Source organism: Adiantum capillus-veneris, chromosome 9 (genome assembly GCF_014529385.1).
Source record: "Adiantum capillus-veneris isolate H3 chromosome 9, ASM1452938v2, whole genome shotgun sequence".
NCBI classification, from domain to species: Eukaryota; Viridiplantae; Streptophyta; class Polypodiopsida; order Polypodiales; family Pteridaceae; genus Adiantum; species Adiantum capillus-veneris.
Window position 1 is genome coordinate 104,082,681 of NC_140939.1, and position 24,294 is coordinate 104,106,974.

General features: G+C 41.9%; 1 protein-coding gene and 1 pseudogene across 1 annotated transcript; both read right to left on the reverse strand.

Moving 5' to 3' along the window:
• Window positions 1–488: 488 nt before the first annotated feature.
• LOC147450921 (uncharacterized) lies at window positions 489–13,067 on the reverse strand. Its single transcript, XM_086520549.1, has 2 exons — window positions 12,543–13,067; window positions 489–707 (listed from the first exon to the last, which is right to left on the reverse strand). The coding sequence occupies exons 1-2, from the start codon at window positions 13,065–13,067 to the stop codon at window positions 489–491; spliced, it is 744 nt and encodes a 247-aa protein (XP_086376675.1).
• Window positions 13,068–15,608: 2,541 nt separating this feature from the next.
• LOC147450922 (uncharacterized) lies at window positions 15,609–15,960 on the reverse strand (annotated as a pseudogene).
• Between the last annotated feature and the right edge of the window lie 8,334 nt (window positions 15,961–24,294).

Below are 24,294 nucleotides of genomic sequence, written 5' to 3' on the forward strand. Positions count from 1 at the left end.
CTACAAAAAACCACGTAATGCATACACTCCTGCTAGTCTCATGCCATAAATAGTTCTAACATAGATCATAGATTTTTCAAAGTTCTTAGATACAAACAAAACTTTGCTTTTCATCTTGTGCATGCAAAGCGGAATGACATCCACACCCTCTAAACCTGCACATCCTCCGGTATGTGTCAATCTCTAGAGGTTATCCAGACCAACATCTTCGTCAAAAATCACATCATCATCTTCTAAATCCTTATCTTCGTCCACATTGAAGCCTTTCTCTGCATTTTTAAGCTCTTCATTTCTTCTTTTATATAGCTTGACATGCTTACCTACAACTGAAAGTTTCAACTCTATACCATCCATCTTACATAACTTGTAAGTAGCATTAGGAAAAGCATGTTTAACGACATACAGGCCAAAAACCGCCACTTAACCATCTTTTGCATAGCTTTGTACTGGTTGTCCAAACTGCTATCATAAACAAGAACCCAATACCCTTATTGAATAGCATATGGCCTTAGCCTATGCTGTTTGCCAAAAGCAGCGTTATTTTTCAAACGAGCACTCCTCAATTTCTCCTTGTCAACTTCTATGTCTTTGCTTGTCCGCTCTAGCTGTTGAATCCTTGAAGCAAGCGAATCTTCTCTGCTCATTTCTGGATCCCAAAGCAATAAACTCCATGTAGTCCCCACCTCTTCAAGAGGCATAATATGCTTCTGTCCACACATAAGCTTTGATTGCATGAAACATGTAACTGTGTTGTGTGTAGTACAATCCACCCACAAAGCATAAGAAAGTAGCTGAAGACAATCACCAATACGGCCCTTACATGCCTTAGCCAATGGCTTGACAGTGGGAGGATGCCCTCTTTCACTTTTCTTTAAGTTTTTCTTTGAGTTGGGGTGTGTGTGAATGTTGAGACACCTTCTATGATACAGGTAGCTAGAGCTCCCCACTTTTGGTACCCTTGTCATAGGATATGTATCCAAACTATTTTCTGCACTCTCAACGTCGAGTTGGCAGTCACATAGTAGTGGTTTTGTCTAGTAGATGCCCAGTTAGTGCAGCTGGCACATTTATGCGTATTTTGAGTTGAGTTTTGACTCCTCATACAAAGAATACTCTGCCTAAGTTTTTGCAGCTTCTCGCTATAGTTTGACACCTCTCAAACCCTCTTATCAGTGATGGCTTCGGAAAGGAGGAGTATTTCATTCGCAAGTTTGATGGCAGCAACTTCATCATGTGGAAAGAGCGCATGAAAGATGTTTTGATAAATAAAGGCCTATCAGGACCATTGAAAGAGCGTGCAGAGACCTATCAGGACCGCGTTCAAAGAGCGTGCAGAGGATGATGACTATATGCAAGCTCAGTGGGAGCTTTTGGATGCAAGAGCCATGGCTACGATACGTCTACATCTAGATGAGTCAGTGTTCTTTACTATCATAGGGAAGACAAAAACCAAGAACTTTGGGCTAGCTTATGTTCAGCATGGGAGAGCAAAAGTGCATCCACCAACAAAGTTGTTCTCATGAAAAAGCTTATGAATCTGAACATGAAACACAACTTATGGTCACTTAAATAAGTTCAACTCCTTGTTCAATGAGCTGACATCTCAGGGCTTTAAGGATTTTGATGACAAACTCAAGTCTATATTCTTGTTATGCTCTCTACCTAGTTCATGGGATATCTTTTGCACAGCCATTAGCAATTCGGCTCCGAATGGCAAGTTAGTGTTCAATGTGGTCACAAATGCGTTGCTTACCGAATAGATTTGACGTAAATCTCTCGGTGCTAGTCATGGAGATGCACATATGGCTGGCAGTTCAACGAAGGCAAGAGGCCGTGACAGCAACAAATACAAAATCAAAAGTACAAAGCAAAATCCTTGTAGTCCTAGCAGACAAAGAAACTCAAGTAGAGAGAGCAGTGCCAGAAATGTCAAGTATTAGTATTTCCACGAGAAGGGACACTACAAAAGGATTGTTTCAGTTTTCTAAGAGATCAAGAAAACATACAAAAGGATAATTTTGGCAAAGGCAAAAGTATGGTAAAGACTAAGGAGTTCAATGTGGTTGAGTCTCCCATACTTACCACTGCAGATGAGGATGCTCCTCCTCCAATGATGATCATTATTCCAATACAGATTCATTCAGAGGTGAGATCGTATACCTCAAATGTTCTCATTTTCACTCTAGATCTCACTCCAGATGCTTTGGTTGCACATGATGAGGGTTATGCACAGAATTGCATTCTTGATTCTGGTGCAAGTTTTCATGTCACACCACATTGAGAATGGTTTTCCTCTTATGCATCCATGCATGGCATAGTCAAGCTTGGTGATTCCTATGAGCTCGACATGATTGGCATTAGTCATGTGAAACTTCAGATGCCTATTGGCAATGCTTTTGTGTTGCAAAATGTTTGACATGTGCCCAAGCTTACAAAGATCTTGCTCTCTATAGGGAAATTGGATGATCTTGGCTACACTACAATTTTCGATAGTTGTTCTTGGATGATCCACAAGAACAACCTTATCATGATGAAAGGGCATAAAAATGGATCCATGTACTCTATGTTTATTTTGAGTATCAACGAACACTCTATCTATGTTGCCAATGATGGAGCAAAAGATGTCGTGAGCACACTCACACACCCAGAAAACTCAACACAATACAAGGAATTTACTTAAATTCCTCACCTCACTCACCACCACTCAAAAGCTCCCTAAAAATTCTACCCACGAGCTCAATTCAAACTCCAAACGCCTCGACCTACAAGCCCTTGCCTACCCGCAGACACTACAAGGTGAGTCGAGGTGATCAACATTGGAAATCACGCTTGATGGTGACCAAAATATACAAGAAAAACCATCAAAAACCCAAAAAATCCAGCCACAAAAGGCCACTCTCAAACCATTGCAAAGCCTTCACCAAACTCCACTCTGTTGGACTCTTTGGAGTAGCGCCAACCCTAATGGCACCGATACAGGGTCACAAGAAAGCCGCACCTTCTTCCCTCAATTCCTCACACACACACATCCATGGAAACCTCAAAACTTTCATAGACTCTCCCAAGTGCAAAATTGAAGAGAGAAAGCTCTCATTCACTCCACACACTCGAAAACAGGACGCGAACGCGACGGGACTGCACTAGACCACCTGTAGGAACCCTGCTTCCTTCCCCGCACAGAGAGGTGAAAGTGCCAAAACTTGGCTTCCAAAATGCTCCTTCCGCCCAAGCACTCACGGCAGCGTCACTGTGGCACTTTGATGACTTTTCACACCTTTTTTGACCTCTTTAGGCCCAGTTTTGGCCAGTTTTGACCCCCTGCAGGCATTTTTCGCGGGAAAAATCCCAAACGGACTCCAAAATTTACCAAATTTTGTACTCTTGATCCTCAATACCCAAATCACTTTGCCACATCCCCACTTTCTATTTTTGAACACTTCTAGTGTGGTGCACGCATCACTGCAAATCAGGCACCGTAAATAGACAGTTACTGCATGTTTCAAACTTCTCAAGCGGGATGAGAGTACCCATACTTGTCACTTGCATTATTTACATTCTAGAAAGCTCAAAAAAATTATGTAGAACCAAAATAAGCCACCTAAAGCCATATCCAAGGCCCCGATACCCTATACGGGCATGTACATGTGTTCGACTGCTAGCGCGCGAACCTGACTATTCACAATGTGTACACGTTGCATCTTTTTTTGAACTTGAAACCACGTTGTAAAGCTCCCAAATTCATGTATTTACATATTTTTGCACATATGATCATGCATATAAGTGCTACTTTGTACACGTCAAAAGCAGTCTATCATCATTGCCCACCCTCTAGGTAGAGCAATGATGCTCAACCAAGAGACTATTTGCATCTGGAACCACATTCCTCACAAAATATTTCTTCAATCGATACCCATTTATTCTGTAGCGCAAACGTTCACTAGACAATTTTTCCAACTCATAGGTGCCATTATGAAATACATGCTTCACTCTGTAGGGACCCAACCATTTGTCCCTTAACTTCTTTCGAAAAGTAAAATCCAACCGAGAATCATACTTCATCACCAGATCTCCCTCTTTGATCTCTTTCTCTGGTAGCCTCTTATTCATTTTCTCCATCCTTGTCTCTGCTAGTTGAAGATAATAATCACTGGCTTTCTCTCTATTCATTCGTAGCAACTCTAGAGAAAGAATTCTTTCTTGCAACTTGTCATTATGCTCACCTTGCATTTTGCACAACAACTTCAAGGCATCTAACTGCACTTGTATGGGCATAAGCGATTCTTTTCCATAAACAAGCTCATATGGTGTAAATTGTGTTGACACTCTATACGAAGTTCTATGAGCCCATAAACACTTTTCCAAGTCAAAGTCCCACTCTTTAGGATGCTCTCTAGCATACTTTGATAGCATCTTCACAATTTGACCATTGCAGTTCTCAACCAGTCCATTGCATTGTGGGTAGTAAGGAGAAGAGTGCCTATGCTGAATTTTCAATTTCTCCATGAGAGCAGCAAAAAGTTTTCCCCTAAACCCTGGTCCACGATCAGAAATGATAACCATAGGAGCTCCAAACCTGCAACACACCTGTTCATATAAAAAAGAGGCCACTCTTCCTGCTGTTACATCTTTTACTGCTCTTGCCTCCACCCATTTTGTCAAATAGTCCACAGCCAAAGGATATACCTTTTGCCATTGTTGGTCCTTGGCATTGGACCTAGAGCATCTACTCCCCATTTTGCAAATGCATCAAAAGACATTATAACTTTTTGAGGCTCAGCCAAAAGCTTCTGATTTGAAAACGCTTGGCATTCATGGCATGACTTGCACCAAAAATAAGCATCTCTCATCATAGAGGGCCAACAGTAACCTGCTCTCAAAACACGAAAGAAAACCTGATCCTTGCCTTGATGGCCTGTTTCTTCATGGCAGTGCTCCAAAATCAAGCCTATCTCTTCTTTGTATGGCACTTTCTCAAAATGCTATCCTTGCCATAAAGCATGAGATCCTCACCTACCAATGTGTAGTTTCTTGCTTTTGAAACTATTCTCTGACGCCGAACTTTTGACATGCCCTCTGGACATTGCCCTTTACTAAGAAATACTTCTACATCTTGCAATGATTCCCTTCCTGCATATAAGGCTTCCTCGACCTTTAAAGGAGCTACCAAGGCATCCAAATTGTCCCTATTCAACTCATCAGCTTCTTTATTCTTCTCACAAGGAACATGCTTAAATTGTATCTTCTCAAACTCATGCAAAAGCTTCTTGATGCCATAGAACCACTTCTTCAAATTGTCTTTCTTAACATTCCACAAACCAAGCAACTGATTCATTACTAGCAACGCATCCCCTTTTGCAATGACCCTCTTCAATCCAAACTCAAAACACTAATTCAACCTAAGGAAAAGCGTGAGATACTCGGCCTCATTGTTGCTTTCATGTTCATCAAGATCGTAAGCTCTAGAAAAGATTACATCGCCTTTTGGGTTTTTAATGACTACCCCACCACTTGCCTTTTGAAGTACTTTCCTGTATGCACCACCAAACATCATTGTATACGCATCTGTAATATCTACTTCCTCTTCATGATCATCCTTGTCCACCCTTGGGTAAGATGGAAGCTCCCCCCCCCTTATGTACCACTATGTCTGCCAAATGAGATTTAATAGAATGATCCACTTTAAACTCAAACTCATACTCTTGAAGCTCCAAAGTCCACTTTAAGATGCGCTTGCTAGGCTTCAAATGTTGTACTGCATCAGGCAAAATATTCGATGTGGTGAGCACATAGAACTTTTGGAGCAACAAATAGGTTTTGAACCTTTGACAAGCAAGAACCAAGGCAAATACCCACATACCTCCTTGATGCCATCAAAAGCCTGTTGCATGTCTTCATTCCATTCAAACCCTTGAACTCTTTGACTCAATTTCTGGAGAGGATACACATACTGACATAGCATGCAGAAAAAACGTGACAAGTACCTGAGCTTATGCACAAATGATGCTAAATCCTTTGTGTTGTTGGGTGGATCCATAAGCAATAAAGCCTTAACTTTCTCTGGGTCAACTTCTATTCCATTTTGGCAAACCACATGTCCTAGCAAATGGACTCCAGCATGAGCAAATTTCCACTTATTTGGGTTGAGTTTCCCATCCTCTTGTTGAAGCCTTTCAAAAACTCAACCTCAGCTTCTCCAAATGTGTGACCCTGGAGCTATAACACCCAATGTCATCCATGAAAACACGAATGAACTTACCCAAGTAGGGACCAAACACTCTATTCATCCATCCTTGGAAGGTAGCATATGCATTAACCAGCCCAAAAGGAATTATTTTGTAGGCAAAACAACCCCAAGGAGTAATGAAGGTCGTCTTCAATCGATCTTCAATCGCTATCAAGATTTGAAAGTAGCCAGAAAATGCATCCATGATTGAGTAACGTTCATGAATGGCAACCTGATTGAGGATTTCATCTAGGAAGGGTAGTGGATAATGATTTCTTTTTGTGGCAGCATTCAAAAGTTTGAAATCAACACATATCCTAAATCTTCCGTTCTTCTTGGGCACAATAACAACTGGAGAGACCCATTCAGACTCCTCCACTCGAAAGATGAAATCTGCTTCCAAAAGCTTCGTCACCTCTTCATGAAGTGCATTCTCATGAATGACCCCCAACCTCCTAAGCCTTTGAACCTTAGGCTTGGCACCTTCTTTTAGATAGATTCTATGCTCGACTCTTTTAGCTCCTTGCAACTCTGTATATTCAGTGCGAATAGATTTGGAAATTCCTTGAACATGTCTTCATACTCCTTTTTTTCTTTTTCTGTCAAGTCCTCTCCTAGCATGCTCCTTACATTCACTTTGGCAAGCTCTACAATTGCTTTTGGACTATCCTTCTTCTCCTTGACATTCACATCATGCATCGATGCTTCCTTTTCAACACTTATCCCAAAAAGATCAGGACATAATTGCATCAATCCTTCCTCTACACTTTCTTCTGATGTCGTAGACAATGCATCACTATCGTATGACGTAGTTTCTGTCGAGAATCTGTATCTTGCATCTCCAATAGGGGCTGTGTATGGCTCTTGTGTGTCTTCATGTTATAGACAATGGTCCTTCCTTTCTCTTTTTGGGGATGGTGATCAAGCCCGTGCCCCAATCCTGCTTAGCACCAAGGGTTATAAGCCATGGCCTCCCTAAAATGATTGGATAAGCATTCTCACCCGCTTGCATCACGTAGCAATCAATCAAGCACTCAATCCCCAAGACTTTTATCTTCACATCTTCAGCTATTCCAAGACACCTTTCCTTTTTGTGGTTGGCCATCCTCATACAGATCAAAGATTTCACTGACATCTTAATGCCTGCTTCCTTCATGATAGCCTCAATCATGACACACACCTAGGCACCACCATCCACATATGCTTGGACTTCCGTCTTCTTTCCCAGCATAGCTTCAACTAATGGCACCATATCCACTGGGTGACCAACCCTCAAGGATGACACCATGCTTTGATGCTTTTCCTTCTTGGAAGGAAGCCGTGTACTCACACACTTGGTCCATTGCCTCCTCAATTTAGCGTTCAAAGCCACCAACTGACCAAAAGATATATTTGCCTTTTGATTTCGTATGTCGTCGACAATATCATAGTCTTCAACACCTTGGCCAAGGAGGTAGTCCTTTGGACCAATTTTCCTTCTTCGCCGCCTCTTGCTACTTTCTGGTTTGTCTTCTACCTTATCCTTTCCTTTCCTTGCTCTTGTTTCCCTCTCTTCCTCGGTCTCTTTCTCCCTATCATGCCTAGCTCTCTTATTGGCCAAAACATCCACATCTTGATGCTCAAGGGTAATGATGTTAATAGCTCTACCTTCTCCACTTCCAGGCAACGGTTGTGGTGGTTGCTACGGCGGTGGTGCTTCTAGTGCTCGCTCTTGATGATTTTCTTCTATTCTCCCTTGACCACGTCCATATAAGGGGTATATCCCTCCTCTCTCTCGTGGTGGTTCAGGACAATCAGGGGCGTAGTGACCCTCTTCATCACAATTGTAGCATCTACCTTGTAGCCTTTGTCCCCTACCTCTCCCGGCTGGCCGCTCTTCTCTTTGGTTCCTATTCATTATGTTAATTCTTAATTCTTGCAACCGGTAAGATCATGCAAAACCCGAGCCGTAACGGGATCTGGACCTTGAACCACTCGCTCCACTCTATCATCCGTTGCCAGAGGGACCATTGGTTGCACCACAACTGGCTCAGTGTATGTCATGCCTTTCTCCCACCTTCTCTTGATCTTCTTGCTCTTGGCCTTAGCAATTTCCACAGCTCTCTCAAATGTAGCAGGCTCATCTTGATCGACCTTCTCCCTTACACTTGGATGGAGACAATCCATAAACTGACGCACTTTAAAGAAATCCCCTGGAGGTACTAGGGATGCCGCCTCTAATTGAACCCAAAGTCCTTTTAAGTGTTGCAAAAACTCTTTAAAGTTAGCATGAACATCTTGCTGCAAACCTCTCAATTTTGTCGTCGCTTCTATTGCGGTTAGTTTCTTCCCAAACCTGTCAAAAATTGCCAACTTCACCTGCTCCCATGTTTGCTTTCTGTCTTACTCTAAACCTTCAAACCACTCTCGAGACTCTCCTTTGAGTGCCAGAGGAAATACATGAAGCTTTGTTTCATCATTCACAATGTGCATACCAAGTATGCCACTCGAAATCCGCAATCCAGTCCTTCACATCCTCCTTCCCTGTGAACACTGGCCGACTATAAGCCATCTCTTCGGAGTCGCTTCTCCCTTGCATGAGTAACTCCACAAAAGTTGAAGTCTTGCACCTCAACCAAAACATCACTTTTCTTTAATGAAGCTAGAACTTCAAAGCAAAACCGCTTCACCTGGGTGCATAACCAACAAATTTCCGCTCCCCAACGGGATCGCCAAAGGATGATGGAGCAAAAGATGTCGTGCGCACACTCACACACCTAGAAAACTCAACACAATACAAGGAATTTACTTAAATTCCTCACCTCACTCACCACCACTCAAAATCTCCCTAAAAATTCTACCCACAAGCTCAATTCAAACTCCAAACTCCTCGACCTACAAGCCCTTGCCTGCCCGCAGACACTACAAGGTGAGTCGAGGTGATCAACATTGGAAATCACGCTTGATGGTGACCAAAATATACAAGAAAAACCATCAAAAACCCAAAAAATCCAGCCACAAAAGGCCACTCTCAAACCATTGCAAAGCCTTCACCAAACTCCACTCTGTTGGACTCTTTGGAGTAGCGCCAACCCTAATGGCACCGATACAGGGTCACAAGAAAGCCGCACCTTCTTCCCTCAATTCCTCACACACACACATCCATGGAAACCTCAAAACTTCCATAGACTCTCCCAAGTGCAAAATTGAAGAGAGAAATCTCTCATTCACTCCTCCACACACTCGAAAACAGGACGCGAACGCGACGGGACTGCACTAGACCACCTGTAGGAACCCTGCTTCCTTCCCCGCACAGAGAGGTGAAAGTGACAAAACTTGGATTCCAAAATGATCCTTCCGCCCAAGCACTCACGGCAGCGTCACTGATGTGGCACTTTGATTCCTTTTCACACCTTTTTTGACCTTTTTAGGCCCAGTTTTGGCCAGTTTTGACTCCCTGCGGGCATTTTTCGCGGGAAAAACCCCAAACGGACTCCAAAATTCACCAAATTTTGTACTCTTGATCCTCTATACCCAAAGCACTTTTCCACATCCCCACATTCTATTTTTGACCACTTCTAGGGCGGTGCACGCATCACCGCAAATCAGGCACCGTAAATAGACAGTTATTGCATGTTTCAAACTTCTCGAGCGGGATGAGAGTACCCATACTTGTCACTTGCATCATTTACATTCTAGAAAGCTCAAACACATTATCTAGAACCAAAATAAGCCACCTAAAACCATGTCCAAGACCCCGATACCCTATACGGGCATGTAAATGTGTTCGACTGCTAGCACGCGAACCTGGCTATTCACAATGTGTACACGTTGCATCTTTTTTTTAACTTGAAACTACATTGCAAAGCTCCCAAATTCATGTATTTACATCCTTTTGTACATGTTACCATGCATATAAGTGCTACTTTGTACACGTTGTGAAGGATTGGGGGGCTGGCCTCTACAACACCTCAAACCAACACCAAGAAAAGAGGATGAAGAGTATAGCTCTCTCAAGATAATATGGGCTGATCTTCTCTCACGAATTTTCTCAATTTCACACACACTCAACCTCGACTAGCCTCGACTAGCTCCGACTAGCTTCCCTCTACACCGATACAACTCCCACTACACTCCATTGCACTCAAAGACACCAAGGAAGCAATAAAATCAAGGAAAAAAGTGAGAAAAAAACCATGGAAATCTCTGCACTTTTGACCATAACTCAAAGAGCTTCACTTCTTTTCAAACGCCCTTCCATGTGCTAGTAGGGCTTCCATAGGCGCTCCCATATATACACATAGCTTGACCAAAACCCACTCAAATCAATATTAATTTGAAAATCCACAAAGTTCAGCAAAAAAAATCAAAAAAAGTGATGGAAAACTTGGGGGAAACCTTTCCCTTTGATATATGTACAAGCAAGGCATTGCAGCACATAGTTTACCCTCGACTAGCTGCACCACAAGGAGGTGCAAACAACATGGCTGCCATACCTCAAACCAAAATGAAGAGAGGTCAATATGCATAGCTAAGCACCCACTTTCATCAGCCCATTGAGGAGAGACACACTCTCAACTCACCACATCGGGCCCTCGACTAGCAAGACAGGCTGCTCTACCTTCAAACGCCTCTATCCCTCGCGGCAATCAGGGCTTCTTGCTGCTAGATCTTCCTCTATCAAATCCCCCACTCACTCACGACCTCAAGCTGATAAAAACTCAGTTTTGTTCATATTTTTCAAGTACTAAGTGACTCTTTCAAGCTTCGACACGTCTATGTACAAAAACAGCAAAACTATGCACCCCGCACAACTGGCCCGCATGCGTAGAGACAGCTGGCACACACCGCCTTTGTACACTTTGTACAAGCATGCTTTATTTACATATAAGGGACCAAAAAGCATTAAAAAAACCTTTCCAAATTCTTTGGGGTGGCTTGCATCATTCCGTAAAAACACGTCACATATTGCCCCCCCAACAAGCATGGAACACTTTCAAGTGTTTCATGTACATTTCTTGCTTCATCACATGATTTTGGTCACATAAGGCCTGATTCGGATCCCATTGACTCTTGCCTTATGCATCTTTCCATCCAAGTCCTTGAGTTGATAGCTTCCATTATCATACACCTTATGCACCACAAAAGGACCTTCCCACTTTGCCTTGAACTTTGTTTGAAAGGTATTGTCCAAAGCACTATTATACCTCATAACCAACATGCCTTCACATAGCCCTTTTTCCTTTATCTTTTCATTGAATACATCAGCCCTTCTTCTTCCCAAGTCTTCATAGCATCTAATGGCACTTTCTCTATCCAACAAGAGGCTATGCATAGATGCCAATCTCTCTTTTACATGCTCCTCCTCAACCAAACTATGTTTCAAAATGAACTCCAATGAAGGAAGCATCACATTAATCGGCATAACACACTCTTCTCCATATACCAAATGAAATGGAGTGAAGCCTGTGGATGATGTTTGAGTCACTCTACATGCCCACAATGCCCTCTCCAAATACATATCCCAATCTTTTGGATGTTCTTCCACAAGCTTGAACAATATCTTCTGTAAAACTCCATTGAATGCCACCACCAACCCATTGCATTGTGGATGATAAGGAGTAGCATACCTATGTTTGATCTCCAATTTCTCCACCAATTCAATGATAAGATCATTCCTAAACTCTTTCCCTTGATCACTTACAAGCTCCAACAACACTCCAAATCTACAACATATGCAATCAAAGATAAAGCTGCATACATCTTTGCTTGTAGCCCCTCTACTAGCCTTTGCTTCTGGCCATCTTGTCATATAATCCACTGCACTAAGTATGTAGTGCTTCCCATTTCTAGTGCCTGGAAGAGGACCAATTACATCCACACCCCACTTCTCAAAAGGTCCATAGCTTACAATGTGTCTCAAAGGCTCGGGCATCAGCTTTCTCTTTTGATATATTTGGCACTCGTGACAGCTTCTACACCAATGCACAACATCCCTATTCATGCTTGGCCACATAAGTTGAGCATTCAATACTTTCCTTCTTGTAATTTCCACTCCAAAATGGCCTCCACATCCTTACTCATGACATGATTTTAAGCAATCAAAAATTTCATCATGGCAGAGAACTCTTCTCATGACACCATCAACCCCCTTGTGATACATTTGCTCTCCAATCAAGACATACCTCATAGCTCTTCGTGTGATTGCATGCCTTTCTTGAGAAGCCAATCCCTTTCTTGAAAAACCCGTTTGCAACACATGTTCTTCCTCATGGAGGGATTCCCTTCCAAGATACCTTGGCTCTGTAATTATCACCGCATGCACATCCTTTGTGAACACCTGTTCCGCCAACTCATGAGCCCCTACATTCATATTTCGTGGTACATGCCATATTTGAAAGGAAGTAAAAGACTTTAACAACTTCCTCACTTTGAAAAACCAGCCCTTCATGCCTTCTTGATTTACCTTCCAGGTACCTTGAACTTGCCGCACAATCAACATAGAATCACCTTTGATTAAAAGCCTCCTTACATGTCTTTTGACACATTCTTCCAAGCCCAAATAGAGGCTTGCATACTCAGCCTCATTATTACTCTTTACATCCACTTCTTGGCTTCCAAACCAGCACTCAATGCCATTTTTATCCACAAATACATAACCAATAGTGCCCTTATTAAAGCTCCTTTTGAAAGCCCCGTCAAAGTATAAGGTACCCTCTACATCCTGAAGCTCCGCATGCATAGTTGGGCTTGGTGCTATCTTCTTTTCCAAATCTTTCTTCAAATCACTCCTTGCATGAATCTCTTTAAAAGTGATCATATCCGCCATATTTGCTCTCACACTATCCTCCTTAGTAAAGCTCATGTCAAATTGTTGCCGGCTAAGTATCCACTTTTGCAATTTAGGACTATCCCCAGGATACCTTAGTGCATGAAGCAATAAACTACATGATGTTAACACCACAAAAGTTTTACAAATAAGATAAGATTTCAACCTTTTTGTTGCATATACCAATGCCCAAACCAATTGCTCGATCTCATGCCATGATTTTTGTGCATCATTCTTCACTTTGCTTATGTAGTAAACTGGCCTCATACAAGATTGCTTTTTTCCTTTTTGCATCAATACTGCACCAATAGCATGCTCACCCACGCTCAAGCTCAAGTAAAACATTTCCTCCCAACAAGGAGGCATCATCAAAGGTAATGTAGATAGATTTTCCTTGATGTATTCAAAAGCTGTTTGCTCATGCTCAGTCCAAAGAAAAGGGTCTTTTTGTGTTGATTCTTGCAAAGGGTGCACATATTCAGCAAGCATACAAAAAGACCTTGACAAGTACCTTAACTTTTGTACAAAACTCATCAATTCCTTTGTACTTTTAGGACTCTCCATCATAAGCAAACATTCCACTTTTGCAGGATTTGGAGCTATCCCATCCTCACTTACCTCATGGCCAAGAAGTATCACTCTAGCTCTTGCAATTTTACATTTCAAAGGATTGAGTTGACCCCCATCATCATCAATCCTTTTAAACACCATATCAAGATTTTTCGCATGAAGAATTCTATCACTGTAAACACAAAAATCATCCATAAAAACTTTTACAAAGCTTCCAAGGTAAGGCCCCAATACTTTGTCCATCCAACTTTGGAAGCTCGCATAAGAATTCATCAAGCCAAAGGGCATCACCCTATAGCAAAACACTCCCCATGGGGTCAAAAATCTGGTCTTCTTTTGATCTTCATATACAATCCCAATTTGAAAATACCCACTAAACCCATCACATACCGAATATCTCTCATGACCTGCAACAGTGTCCAAAATCTCATCCTGAAAGGGAAGGGGATAGTGATGCCGCTTTGTTGCCGCATTCAATGGCTTATAGTCCACACATATTCTCCATTTATTTCCCTTTTTTGGAACTATAACCACAGGGGAAAACCATTCTTCATCATCCACAAGGTAGATAAAACCAGCTTGCAAAAGCTTACTCACCTCTATCTCCAATACCTTTCGTTGAATGGTGCCCAATCTCCTTAGCTTCTGAGCAACAGGCTTTGCACCTTCTTTAAGCTTTATTTCATGAACAACACTCTTTGTTCCCCTCATTTGAGCATAATATTTGGCAAAAAACTTGGGATAATTATCAAACAATGCGTCATATGCTTCTCTCTCACGACTAGTCAGGTCACCTGCAAGCATATCCACTAATTCAGCTTTTGGTACATTCGGATCATGATCAACCCCGTGGTCATTTTCTGATCTCATAGCATTCCCTTTACCACAATTTTCATCATATACATGTATCCCACAAAGATCTACATCAAGATTAAGAAGACTTTGATCATAAACCTCATCGTCAGTACATGTAGAGGATGCACTAGAAGAACTGTCACACATGTCATAAGTGGATGGCGATAAATCTTGATGCATAGCTGGTTCATCATCAATTTCCAGCACCTTACATGTTTTCATATCATATCTAATCCTCTTCTCTTTAGGCCTGTCCGCAAAGAGGTCAATACATCCCCTGTACCAGTCCTGTCGTGACCTCATAGCAATCAACCAAGGTCTACCCAATATAACTGGATATGCCCCAAGCTTTGCAGGCATCACATGAATGTCCTTGGATTTGTCCTTGATCTTTCCTCTTTGAAAAGGCCTTCACTCCCTGATTTTTGTGCCATTGTTCTCTTATTTGCAAAGACATCAACCTCATCATCTTCATCTCCCTCCTCAACTGCCTCCAAAATTCCTACGTTAAATTGTGGAGGTGCTTGAGCTTGATTTTGTCCCTATTGTTGTGCAAGTCCTTGACCTTGGAGAGGTTGCACATTTTCATTTACATTGCCTTCATTACCTATTTGTCTTTGTATGATAGGATATATACCTCCTGGCTCTCTCCTTGGTTGATTGCAATTGGGCGATATATGCCCTCTCTCCCCACAATTGTAACACATCACATTATCACCTCTATTCCTTTGAGGCCGTTCTCCTTGAGGTCTTCTTACTTGTTTTTGGATAGCTTGCATCGCAAGGTTGAGGTTTCCTATTTTCTCTGTCAATCTTTGAATGTCTTGGTGAAAGGATTCATGTCCTCTATTGTCCACTCTTGGAGCTTCTACATGGATTTCCCTTTCAACATGCATATCCAAAGGCAAAGGCTCGACCACATTATTTGTTGATACATAACCATCCCTTTGATGTACATTTTCTTCTCTTTCCCTATTTGCCATTTCATGCCTCTCACCTTCTTTCTCCATTGCTCTCTAGCAACCTTTACTTCCTCATTGTAGGTCCCAAGGTCCTTGAGCTCCACCTTGTCTCTAATGCTTTGATGTAAGACAACCACAAACCTATCTTTCTTCAAGAAATCAGGGGGCATTTGATTCTCTTCAAGTCCCTTTATGATCTTTCTCCAACAAGCTTCAAACCTGTTTATGTGCACATTTATGTCTTCATGTTCTCCTTGTTGCAACTTGCTTAGCTCTCTCCACAAATACTCAGGATCATCCTCCTTCTCAAACTCTTCTCTCAAGGCATGAGAAAGAATATTCCAATCTCCCTTTACACCACCTTCAAGCCTATCTTCATACCATTCACGTGCTTCACCTTCAAGTAGCAAACTCACCAAACGTACCTTGAATGCACCATCGTCCCTATTGCTCTTCAATGCAATCAATTCGATCCTTCGGATGAACTTGTCCACATCTTCTCCTTTCCCACCCTTGAAGACTTCATACCCATCTCCCGCCATAGTCCTTGGGTTGATCTTCAAATGGATGCCAATCTGTAGATCAAAACCCTGTTAGAAGGATTCTCTTCTCCTCCGTGGGGGCACCAGTTTATGTGAAGGATTGGGGGGCTGGCCTCTACAACACCTCAAACCAACACCAAGAAAACAGGATGAAGAGTATAGCTCTCTCAAGATAATATGGGCTGATCTTCTCTCACGAATTTTCTCAATTTCAAACACACTCAACCTCGACTAGCTTCCCTCTACACCGCTACAACTCCCACTACACTCCATTGCACTCAAAGACACAAAGGAAGCAATAAAATCAAGAAAAAAAGTGAGAAAAAAACCATGGACATCTCTGCACTTTTGACCATAACTCAAAGAGCTTCACTTCTTTTCAAACGCCCTTCCATGTGCTAGTAGGGCTTCCATAGGCGCTCCCATATATACACATAGCTTGACCAAAACCCACTCAAATCAATATTAATTTAAAAATCCACAAAGTTCAGCAAAAAAAATCAAAAAAAGTGATGAAAAACTTGGGGGAAACCTTGCCCTTTGATATATGTACAAGCAAGGCATTGCAGCACATAGTTTACCCTGGACTAGCTGCACCACAAGGAGCTGCAAACAACATGGTTGCCATACCTCAAACCAAGATGAAGAGAGGTCAATATTCAGAGCTAAGCACTCACTTTAATCAGCCCATTGAGGAGAGACACACTCTCAACTCACCACATCAGGCCCTCGACTAGCAAGACAGGCTGCTCTACTCCCAAACGCCTCTATCCCTCGTGGCAATCAGGGCTTCTTGTTGCTAGATCTTCCTCTGTCAAATCCCCCACTCACTCACGACCTCAAGCTGATAAAAACTCAGTTTTTTTCATATTTTTCAAGTACTAAGTGACTCTTTATAGTTTCGACACGTTTATGTACAAAAATAGCAAAACTATGCACCCCGCACAACTGGCCCGCATGCGTAGAGACAGCTAGCACACACAGCCTTTGTACACTTAGTACAAGCATGCTTTATTTACATATAAGGGACCCAAAAGCATTAGAAAAACCTTTCCAAAGTCTTTGGGGTGGCTTGAATCATTCCGTAAAAACACGTCACAACGTCAAAAGCGGTCTATAACCGAGTTGCCTTCTACTACTGAGTTGTGGAATAGCCAGCTATGGCATATTAGCTAAAAAGGAATAAAAACACTTCAGCAGGTTGGCTACTTACATGTGTTAGATTACATAAACTTTTCATTGTGTGAGCATTGTCTTTACGGCATACAGATTAGGTTGACATCTTCGCCATTGAACAGAAACTAGGCGAACCCCTAGACATAGTGCACAGTGATTTGTGTGGTCCAATGCCACATAGAACTCCAGGGGGGGCAAACTACTTTTTCACGTTCATAGATGATTCTACCTAAAAGGTGTGGGTGTATCTCCTTAAGTGTAAGGAAGAGTTCTTTACTATGTTCCAAAAATTTCTCGCCATGGTTGAGAAGCAATCAGGAAGAAAACTCAAAGCTTTTTGCATGGACAATGGTGGAGAATACGTCTCCACGTAGTTCAAGGATTTTTGCAATTGAAGAGGAATTTGTCAAAAGTTTAGTGCTCCATACACACCTTCACAAAATGGGGTAGTTGAAAGAATGAATCGCATGATTCAAGAGCAAGTTATCTCTATGATGTCTATGGTGAAGCTTACTCCAGAGTTTTGGGGGGAAGCTGTTCTGATAGCAGTGCACGTCATGAAGAGTTTACCTAGTTCTCCTTTGAATTTCAAAATTACAAAGGAATCATGGACTAGGACACACCAACCTATGAGCATTTACGTGTATCTGGATGTGAGGCATATGCACATGTGCCCAAAGAACTTTGTCACAAGTTTGATCCTAGGTCACACAAATGCATTTTTATAGGCTATGGTGAAAATGGAGAGATGGGCTATCATCTCTGGCACCCAGAATCCAACTAAGTCATTCGTAGCTCACATGTGATTTTCAATGACTCAAAAATGCACAAGAAGCCCATTAAGAATGTTGAGTACAGACGTGTTCGTTTTGAATATGTAGTCTCCGAACCAACTCAATTCGGTAGTGTTGCACCTAATCCTCATGTGTAAGATGCTACTACTTCTCCAAAGAGAGCAGAGTCCAATAGTCAGCCACTAAGACACTTTGTAAGAGTATCATGTGCGCCCGAGCGGTTTGAGCCGAGTATACACCACATTTTGGTCACTAACAGTGGAGAGCCAGGTTGCTACAAAGAAGCTATACAAATGGATGATAGCATTAATTGAGAACAGGCTATGCAATCAAAATACAATTCAATTGTGGCTAATGAGACATGGGATTTGGCTGAATTACCAAAAGGCAAAAATGCTTTACCTTGCAAGTGGGTTATACAAGAAGAAGTACATAAATATCGCGAATGAATACAAGAGTGCATAGATAAAGAGAGTTTGTAGCCTATATCTCCAACGCACTTGAGTATCTTAAAAGGCCCATAGTATCTTGGAGATGATTTAGGTGTTGGCCCAGTCTTCAAACTTTCTTAATACTTTGGCACACATAAAATGAATGTAGCTTATCAACGTTTCCCATCACTTTTTGTATCTATTCTATGCTTTTCAAACATTTTGAAGAGCGTGTTTTAACGCATCATTGTGGTATTGGAGATAATCCTTGACCTACTGATGTTTCTCAATTGCCAACCCCACGGTAATAGGTAATCTAGGTTGAAAACCGTACATAAGCATAAAAAGACTAAAGCCAATCATCACATACTTGGCACTATTGTAACCAAACACTAGAATAGCAAGATAATCTTCCCAATCTGATTGCTTTTTGCTGACGTATTCTCTTAGGATATCCTCTAGAACCTAATTAACATGTTTAGTATAACCATCCATTTTTGGGTGATGTACAATATTAATGTTGAGTTGTGTGCCCAATCGTTTAAAACACAACTCTACAGAAATGATTGTTAAACTTGGGAACACGATCTCTCACAATATTGAAGGGCAACCTACTTAGTCTATGCAGATTATCAACAAATAACTTAACCAATTATGGAGTTTTAAATGTGTATTTTGCTAGAATAAATTTATAAAGTATAGTCAACGAATCTACTACCACACATATTGAGTCACGACGTCGTACAATGGCTTGTAAAATTGTTTCATCTCTATAGCTCATCACTCAAAAGAGGAGAACTGGGTCTGGAGGAAGAAGACACACTGCTAGTACAGAGTAAGAAGGATCCCTCATTTTCACATGGCTCCACACTTTGGAGTATATTTCATCATGCTCATATTTTCCCTTTGGAGATTCCAAAAACTCACTTTCAATATTTAAAAAGAGAAGAGAGATCATTTTAGGTGTATGGCTTAGACCATTTGCTACCACGTTGTATCATCTTCCTTTACAATACCAGAGCTTTGTATCCTACTCATGAACAATCTCAAGCCACTTGGCCTTTTGAACCTTCAAATTTGTTTTTGGTGTAAACATTTTTTATTTTCATGGTCAAACCAATCTCAAACTAATCCCCATACAAATAATGTCTCCATGTCTTCAAAGCAATCACTATTGTATAGAGTTCTCTTTCATAACCAAAGTAATTTTGACCCTTCTTGTATTCAAATACAATTGACCATCCCTTCTATAGAAGGACTGCACCAATAGCACTATTAACACAAATGGTCTCATAGGGTCATTAATATCTAAAATAGGAGTTCTAGCTAATGCGACCTTGAGAGCATTGAAACTTTTCCTTTGTGCTTCTCCCTACTAATAGATTTTCCCTTTGGACTTTAGTTGGTGGTCCGTCTTTTGAACAGCAATATGAGCATAGTTTTTAACAAGTTGTCGAGATGAAAAACCTACATACCCCAAGAAAATGTGAAGATCTTTGGAGTTTTGGGAGAACGCATCTCCTAATGGTAATCACTTTAGATTTATCCATATGGAGTATGAAAGTTGAAATTAAACGCCTCAAAGAATGAATTCCTCTTTGAGAAAATCACACTTGGATTTCTTGGCATATAACTTATTTCGCCGTAACAACTCAAACACCTACTTTGCACTTTGTAAGCGCTCTTTCCCAAAGGCACTATACACACTAATGTCACTGAGAAACACGATAACAAACTTGCTCAAATATGGTCTTAAGACACTTCCCATAAGCTTCATGAAAGTCATTGGCACATTGGTCAATTAAAAGGGCATAACCAAAAGCTCATAGTGTCCAAACCTTGTTAAGAAAGAAGTTTTGGGTATATGAGCAAGCATAATGCATACTTGATGATAGCATGACCATATCTCTCTCTCTCTCTCTCTCTCTCTCTCTCTCTCTCTCTCTCTCTCTCTCTCTCTCTAGTTTTGGAGTCAATTTGTGCATTTCCATAAAAGTCTACCCTTTGAAAAATCCTTGCCAATACGGTGTGAGCGGGATGAAAACACACACAGCGCCTCTATAACGACTCGACACACACTCTTGGGAAGATACACACACACACTATGGGGCACCACTCGGCTTACACAACACACCTGGCCGAGACAGGGAACACACCTCTGGAGTGAGAGGAGAGAGACTATCCACTTGCCCACTCCACACAGAAACACACACACACACACACACACCCAAAAAACTCAGCTCAAAAGAGGATAATTTCTGATGTTTAGATACAAATGAGCTTGAGCCAACACCAATGGGGCAAAGAGCTCACACAATATGGGTAAAAGATACCAGATACAATCACAAACTGGAGCAGAAACTTCGCTCATAGGAGAAACTTACACATCCAAAAAAAAAAAAAGAGGGAGGAATTTGGCAAAATGGACAGTGCCATCGCGTCTGGAACGGCCCAAAACCCCAGTCTACAATGTCAAAGAGCTCAAATCCGACCTCGGATGAGCAGTTTACGGCCAAAAAAGAGACTCCAAAAACCCCAAAAACACACCGGCGGTTGTTCCTCCTCTCTTCTCCACATTTTTTCTGGTCTTCTCTCTGTTTTTTCAGTTCCCACACTTAGCTTTATTAGTTGGACACCCTTAGCCTTTTAGATGACCTCAAACGGACCCCGAACAAGCCAAAAACTGACCTCGCAGTGCATAGTTGTCACCTTTTCGCATCATCTGCACACCTGGCACTCATTTCTTTTCAATAATGCGTCTCGCACCCACGTGAAGTGGCCCCAAAAAGTGGTCCTAATGATGAACTTTCTGCATAACTCTCACAAGAAAACACCCAGGTTGTGTCCGTCCTCATCCGCGTGCAAATATTGACCTCGTTTGCCCTCCTGACGCCACTAGATGCCATCTGACGCACCTGCTTACCTCATGTCGTCGGCCTGCGGATAGCTTCCTTAAGAATTTTTATGCGCTACCAACTCCTCCTTATTGTAGAAAAAACACAGTGGTACTGGTAATAGTGAAAATCGATACACTATGTACACCTTGTCCTACCTGTACACATGTGGGCCCCACGTAACCACCTGGCTCTAAAAAATGGGCAATTCTTTATTTGATGCACCATGCATGTATATGTACATATGTGAAATCCCTTGCTCCAAAAAACTCTTGACATAATTTGCCCATCCCCTAGCCTGCTAGATCATTCATGATCAGCAGCAGCAAAGAGAGATATGAGACTCGCCGCATCACAGGTCTCCTCATCCCTCACCAACACTGCTTGATCCACAGACAGCTCATCTTTCTCCGCCATCATCAATCTAGCATGATACAATTTAAGGCGCAATCCATTTACCCTTGACTTATGTAGAACACCATCCAGGTTAGCCAGCTGATATGTGCCATTTGGAAAACACTCCACTACCTTGAAAGGGCCTTCCCACTTAATTTGAAACTTCTCTTGGAAGGTGTTTTCCAGCTTACTGTTGTAGCGCAAAACCAAGTCATGTTTCTTGATACCCTTACTTTTGACCTTTTCATTTATCTTTGCCAAATCCTTATCCTACATCTGCCCATAATGCTCCAATGCGCTCATCCTATCCAACTGGACTTCTTGTAACTGCAAGAGCCTCTCTTTGAATGCATCACTAGGCGGCCCAAGCAACTTCTCTAACATCTTGACCGCAGGCAACTCTACCTCCACAGGAAATAGTGCTTCCTTTCCATACACCACATGAAATGGATTAAACCATGTACCTGTCTTCACCGAAGTACGGTAAGCCCATAATGCACTAGGCAATTCCAAATCCCAATTCTTTCCTTGGTGCTCTGTCACTTTAGAGAGAATTTGTACCAACTCACCATTGAATCTTTCATTTAAGCCATTACACTGCGGGTAATAAGGAGTGGTATGCTGGTGCCTAATCTTCATCTTTGTGCATAAGAAGTCTAGCAGTTTAGCTCTAAATCCTGGCCCCTTATCTGAAAGTAGCTCTAATGGCACCCCAAACTTGCAACATATTTCATCATACACAAATTTTGCCACATCCTTTGCAGTGATCTGTTTTACTGCTATAGCCTCTTCCCATCTAGAGAGATAGTCCACTGCCGTCAAGATATAGCTTTTGCCCCTGCTTGTGATAGGTAACGGGCCTATTGCATCAATCCCCCACTTTTCAAACACATCAAACGCCATAATGGTTTTTCGTAGCTCTGGCTTCAACACTCTCTTCCCAAATGCTTGACACCTATTGCAAGACCTACACCAATGGTGAACATCCTTGTGCAAACTAGGCCATACATACCCCTCTTGCAAAATCTTATGCAAGGTGATCTTTAGAGCAAAATGGCCACCACATGCGCCTTCATGATTCTCTTCCAACACTCTGTAAAGCTCCTCCCGCTAAGGTACACGTCTCAACACGAGATCGACCCCTTTCATGTATAAGACATCACCAATCAATTTGTACCTGTATGCTCTACGCACAAAGCCATACTTCTTAGACTTCTGAATCTCCTTTGGAATGATTCCTGTTAGCAAAAACTCCTCTTCTTGAGCCAAACTTTCCCAGCCATGATAAAGAGGTAAAGTGGTCCTCAACACAAATAGCTCCCCAATCATGCCTTGAGCTGCTTCATGTGCCTCTCCATTTAGAGCACGTTCAATGTGTCTGATGCTCCATGCTTCGATCTTTTTTAACAGGCCTTTAATTCTGAAGCACATTTCCTTCAATGAGGTGTTCTTGCTCTTCCACACACCCAGCACTTGCTACACCACTAACAAGGCATCACCTTTTATGCTCAACCTTCGAACCCCATGCTTCAAACAAATGTGTAATCCAGCTTCTAGAGTAGCATATTCAGCCTCATTGTTACTATGAGCATCCAATTTGAACCCTCTCTTGCATACTAGCTTCCCCTCTGGATCATAAAGTGCTATACCCCCTGAAGCTGCATCATGGCTCTTTCTGTATGAACCATCAAAGAACAACACATGTGCATTGCTGATCTGTGGCACTTATTCAACTACCTTTCTCACCACCTCTTCCTTAACAATAAGGGGATTCTCCTTGTAGGTCAACAAATCAGCTAGGGTAGCCTTTGTACTATCTTCCACTAGAAAAGAGAACTCAAACTCTTGCAGCTCAATTACCCATTTCTTCACCACATTTGACATGTTAGTACCATTAATTAACTGTGGCAAAAAGGCATAACTCGTCAAGAAAACAAACGGCCGTGGTAGCAAGTAATGACGAAATCGTCGACAAGCAAATATTACACTGGCCATCACTAGCTCTACTTCCGAGAACTTTCTCTCCGCTACCAACTTCACTCGGCTTGCACAATACACTGGCCTCATATAATGGCTGCCCTTCCCCTTTTGCAATAGCATGGCTCCAATGGCATCATCCCCTACTGAGGGATTTACATAAAAAACTTTCTCCCAATCAGGAGCCTGCATGGCTGACAAACCCCCTAACACCTCTTTCACCTCTTGAAACACTTCTTCACACTTGTCATCCCATTGCAATGGATCATGCTTTGCCACTTGTTGTAATGGATAAAGAATCTGAGAAGACAATGGAATAAACCTTGCCATGTACTTCACTTTTTGTATAAAGGTTGCCAATTGCTTCGTACTCGTAGGTGATGGAAGAAGAATAATAGACTTCACCTTATCTGGATCAGCCTCAATGCCATTTTCTGACACCATATGGCCAAATAACTTCACCCTTGGCTGTGCTAGATGACATTTCTTTGGATTTAGTTGTCCTCCACATTCATCATATCGATCCAATACCATCTGCAGCTTCTCATGGTGTTCAGCCCTACTGCTATAGACACAGAAGTCATCCATAAAAGTTTTAACACAACTACCAATGAATGGTTCCAACACCCAATTTTCTCTCTCTTGATAGAAGGAAGATCCATTTGA